Genomic DNA, 5,456 nt, shown 5'->3' on the forward strand with positions numbered 1-5,456 from the left:
GTGAGGAGAGGCAACTCTCCTGACTGAGGCTGAGGAAGCCAAGAGAAGACAGCAGAAGTAGAGAGTAGAAAGACGCCTCAGAAGCAGGGTTCGCATTGTAGGCCGTGTACTCCCAGTGCTCGAGCGCCTCTTTAGACTAGGATCAAATTGCATAAGCCCACAACGAGGCCGAGCAACATTCTAGCATTCTAATAAACTCACATAATAATAATAATAATAATAATAGGGTTTAGGGTTTAGGGTTTAGGGTTTAGGGTTTAGGGTTTAGGGTTTAGGAGGCCGCTGGAGTAACAGACATGCTCTCCTCCCCTGCAGTTTGAGGGGATCCCTGCGAGCTAGGGTGCTGAACAGGACATTTTTCTGTGCAGAAACGGTTGTTTGATCATGTGGTATCTATCCAAAGAGGAAAGGAAACAGATTGCTCGTGTCCGAGTTTCCCAGTTCCTAAACAAGGACACGACACCTTCAGCACCTTCGCTAGGAGAGCTGATCCGAAGATTGGAACACTTCGTCAGGCAGTACCCTCAGAGCAGGACAGGCAGAGCCTTGCAGTCCAAGGAAGTCTCGATGAACGCCTTAGCCGAAGCCATTCGACAGACCTGCAAACATGCTGAAGTCAGGAGCCAGGAGGATGCCATCAAAGAATGGGGGGAAGAAGGACAGTCGTGGTATGTCTCTGCATGGAACGCAGACAAACAGGAGGTACTAGACAAGAGTGCCTGCATCGATGCTTCAGGAGCGTCCCCCGAGAGTGGTAAACTGATTACCATGGCTATCCTCGGAGTTCCTACCCAGTACATAAAACAAGTTGAGGTACTGTGTGAGAAGTTGAAGGATCAAGGACTCTTGGTGCACGAGGAGCAGGGCAAGAAATGCATCTCGTGGAGAGCCCCGATCAAGAAAGATTTGATTCCGACAGTGGATGAAATCCCAGTCGTGGCAACACTCCAATTGAACGACGCAGCAGAACTGCTGTGGAAAGGACAGACGAACTTCAGGATCGACGGAAAGATGATCCGCGCGGTGAACGCGCATTCGAAGCATCCTTGCTCCTTCAAGATAAGGCCACAGAAGGATAAGCACTCTGGCAAGGCGGGGGCCCTAGCTGAGTTCTCTCACCTCCTCAAGATGAATGGCATGAACTCAGCTGGGATTACGGAGATCTATCGTCAACACCTGCTGCAACAAGGAATAGCTGTGTTGGAGGTGCAGCCGGAAGCGGGCATGCAGCTAGAGGTCAAGACGAAGAGGAGACCTCAAGGTCAGCCCAACAAACGCACTTTCGCAGCAGCCGGAGTGGACGAGATACGACAAGGAAGAGAGATCGATTGGATTGCGAGATGCTCTTCGACGGACGTCCTGAGCACCACGCTACGGATGTTTGAGGGAGATGACAGGAATGGAGGAAGCATACACCTCGGACTGATGTCGGAAGATGAAAAGATCCTCAAATGGTTCACTACTCAGGTTAGTGCAATCACCAGGGTAACGAGACAGCATCCAATTAGGTTGGACTTCTTGCCCGACGCGCTAGGAGCAGTACCACGAAGAGTGACCTATGAGGTGCTGGTCAAGAGTAAAGCACAGAAGGGAAGGTTCACAAGAGAGGAAGCTGAACAGATCTGCGACGGGGAGGATCTCTCTATGGGCATGACAATTCGAGGACTGAGACGGATCGTGGCGAGCTGGAAGGAGTCAGCGGCTGAGCACATCGTCAAGATCTCCTCGAAGGAAGATGTCGAGACCAACAGCTGGAACGGTGAACATCTAGTGCTCAGCTTCTCAGAAAAAGAAACGGCGATCGACATACTCAGGTCCTTTGCGCCATGGGACAGGGCGGGGAAACTTCTTCTCCTAGAGCCAGGCAGTGCCAACCTTTGGGAAGCGATCGCTACAGAACCCCCCACGGAGCCTCTGTGGGCACAGGTAGATCTCGAACGGATCGAGAATGAGATCAACATCCCAGAACCAGAGGCAAACGTGGTCCTCGAAGACATCTACAAAGTTCTGGAGGAGACTGTCAACCAGGGACAGAGTGCAGAAAACCAAGCTTGCAAACTCAGGCTCGATGGAGCCATCGTCGGCCTGTACGACAGCTTGTCATCTCCTGGAAATGCATGTTTTCCGACGCTGAAGGAATGGGCGGAATCATCCTCGGCAACCCAGGACGACGACATGCAAGTTTTGAAGAGTAAGATTGCAAGAGTAAGCGAGCAGCATGCGTGGGAGACGGTAGCATCAAGAAGACGCCAGGGAGCCTTTGCAAAAGCAACAGGGAGAGGAGGGGAGAAACAACAAAAAGAATTTCGAACTGACCTGTTGTTTCTTGCCCTGAATAAATTAGTTCTCACAGCTACGCTAACCTACCAAGGCAGCGTTGGCTCGGGAGACGAAATTGAGTTTCTCTTGAGCAAGGCAGAGGAGGAGATGGGACTGGAGATGGAAGAGGAGAGTGGCAACCAAGAGGGAGAGGTTGCCTCTCAACTCTAAAACCGAATCATGACAGGAGGAGGAAGGGAGGAGGAAGGGGGGAGTGCCGGGAGTAGGCAAGGGGGGGAGATGGAAACGGTTTCAAAGGAAACGCAACATGTAGATAGAACACTGTATTTTTTTGATTGGATCGAGGAGATCCCATGGTCAGACAAACGAGGCGACAAGGAATTTGGCATCACTGCCCTGAACAATCGAGGAGTAAGCGGATTTTTATGCGAGAACATGATCGAAGTTACTCTCAATGAGATGAGCAAGGCTCTTCAAGGAGGACGAGCAATACATATGGTACGCAAAGGGAGAGCTCGTGAGGACCAGCAAACGCGGAACATCATCTTCTTGCCAAGGGTAATATCCAGTCTGCGAGACGAGGCGTCCCGCTTGAGAGTCGGGAACAGATTTCACCTCAGCAGTTTGAGAGATGAGCAACACACCTTCCTGTTCCCAACTATCATCCACAGCAACCACTGGATTCTAATTGCATTAAGATATGATCGGCGATGCGCGTACATCTTGGACCCCCTCTGCGAGGACAGAACGAGCACAACGAGGGACCCACGAGGGATCGAGGGAGCGAGGAATCTTGTAACAACGGGGGAGCACGCAAAAGGAGCAAGAGAAATGGCTGAGCTGACAATCGGAGTGATCGAACACATCTTTGACGATCAGACCAATGCCCCATGGCAGATACAGTGGTGCTCAGCCTTCCAACAGGAAGATAACTTCAACTGCGGAGTGTTCGCTATCCTTCACACCCTACTGCTCTGCGAGACAAATCAAGACTGGCTAGCAACGATGGAAACGAGGACAAGACTAAGACTTCCGCAAGAATGGCTGATGCAAACCAGAACACAACTGATTGCAGCTCTCACCCATCTAGAGAAGATGGAGGAAACGGCCCAGGTAATTCTGCGATCTCTGCCGAAGGAGGCGAGGGTGCAAGAGAGGAAACGGCCCAGGTAATTCTGCGATCTCTGCCGAAGAAGGCGAGGGTGCAAGAGAGCTTGAAATCGACGACAAAGCCGGAGGAGGAGGTACAGCCAAACGCAATCCAGCGGCTGATGACCTCGACGACAAAGCTTGAGGAGGAGGTACAGCCAAACGCAATCCAGCGGCCGATGACCTCGACGGCAAAGCCTGAGGAGAAGGTACAGCCGATCGCAATCCAGCGGCAGGCGACCACCACGAAGCCCCAACCAAGACTTTTTGGTGAGGAAATGGAGGAGAATGCACACTCAGGAGAGAAAACCTCCCAGAGAGGGAAGGAGCGGAGGGGGAAAAGGCAGGAGGAGCAAAGGGGCAATGATTGGGCGCAGATGCATCGAAAAAGCTCAGACCCAGGTTTCCTCATCTCACAAAATGTGAATGGTTGCAATCACTTTGTTCTCAAGCACATCCTCGCATACTTAATCCAGTCCTTCCAACCTGGGGTTGTGCTACTACAAGAGGTAAGGGTCTCGGCCCGCGACGAGAACAAATTAAGGAAGATGATCAAGGAGAACTGGGCCTGCTACAGAATCTTCCTGGGGCCTGCAAAGATCAATGCCAAGAAGGGGAAAGGAGACCTGAGGTTGGTAACGCTGGTCCACGCTTCCCTCTCGCCTTCCCCTTCCCATGCCGCTCAGGCGTGCAACAAAGAAAAGAAATATCGAAACCGAGTGTTTTCGATCAAAGTCGGAACAGGGAAAAATTCTTTCGTAGTCACGAACCTCCATCAGGTACCGGCGGAAAATGCTACACCTCGCTCTGGGAACGAGAGAGACACACATCATAGCCGGAGACTTTAATGCAGCAAGAACCAACACAACAACACCAATGCGGAGAGGATATTCCCCCTCATCTATCACCGCAAAAGCAGATGAGAGATTCGAGAAATTCCTGGCAGACCTTTCCGCACACCGTACACTCTCATATGAACAGATCAGCGAGACTGGGACAACATTTACCTTCTCAACATGGTACAAACAAGAATTGATAGAAGCCAAACTCGACGCAGTCCTCGCTATCCACCCCCCAACTAATGAGGACAACTTCCCCAACATCTCCCTTCAATCGTGGACGGTCGACGGCTGTGTGATAGGGGGAGCAGTTGATCACAGAGCCCTGGTGGTGCAAGTGCACACCAAGTTCACATCCGAGGAGACGCAGCTAATCCCACGAGTGGAAGTGCATCAGATGAATTCACGACAGAAGAAGGGGGAAACCCCTAAAAGCAGATGGGTGCTGGATCGCGATACGTGGGAGGAGGAGAAGATCGAATGGGCGCAACAACTAGATGCAAACATACGAGACATGCGAGCTAAGGCGCAAGAATGTAACATTTGTGAGATGCTCGCCAACTCTCTACCACTAAAGGAGGTGAAAATCAGAAAGGGAGGGAGGCGACACGCGAACAAAGAACAAATGGATTTGAAGAGATCGATCCGCAACTTGCGGACTAAACTTAGGGAAGCATCACAGCAAAGACCAGCGACTGGAGTACCTACGGAAGCTACATTACAACGAGAATTGCGAACTAAGATCGAGAGGTTCAGAACGATATGTGAAGAACAAAACAACGAAGTTTTCCAAGAGATCTGCCAACAGCAGCAAACACGGCTTGGCACGGTAGGCAGCCGTGAATCCCAGAATGCAATGGGACGCAAGAATGATTTCACTCCCAAAGAACCGATGATAAGTCAAGACATCAAGAAAAAACACCCTAACTCCCTTCGTTGCCACAAAGGCTTGGCTCTTAGACTGCTCGGCAAGATAGTCGACAATGCCGACGAGCTCATCAACCAACTCGAAGCAACCCTATCTAGCGAAGACACGAGGGGTGTTAGAGCATTTTGGAGTGCAAACCAGCAACTGATGATTGGGATCGAGCGAGAGGGGACAGATGACTGGCTCTTTCTATCACTGCTACCTGCAAACACAATCACGAAAGCAATTGTAGCACTAGAAGAATCTAAGCGCTGGTAATG

The 5,456-nt window shown here is 51.0% G+C and overlaps 1 protein-coding gene across 1 annotated transcript; it reads left to right on the forward strand.

Moving 5' to 3' along the window:
* Positions 1 to 3,111: 3,111 nt before the first annotated feature.
* On the forward strand, positions 3,112 to 5,454 carry GUITHDRAFT_115272 (hypothetical protein; the record flags this gene model as incomplete). The annotated part of the gene is made up of 3 exons (XM_005825648.1): positions 3,112 to 3,393; positions 3,450 to 4,060; positions 4,209 to 5,454. The coding sequence occupies 3 exons, from the start codon at positions 3,112 to 3,114 to the stop codon at positions 5,452 to 5,454; spliced, it is 2,139 nt and encodes a 712-aa protein (XP_005825705.1).
* Positions 5,455 to 5,456: the final 2 nt, after the last annotated feature.

The sequence above is a fragment of the Guillardia theta genome (genome assembly GCF_000315625.1).
Source record: "Guillardia theta CCMP2712 unplaced genomic scaffold GUITHscaffold_82, whole genome shotgun sequence".
Lineage (NCBI taxonomy): Eukaryota > Cryptophyceae > Pyrenomonadales > Geminigeraceae > Guillardia > Guillardia theta.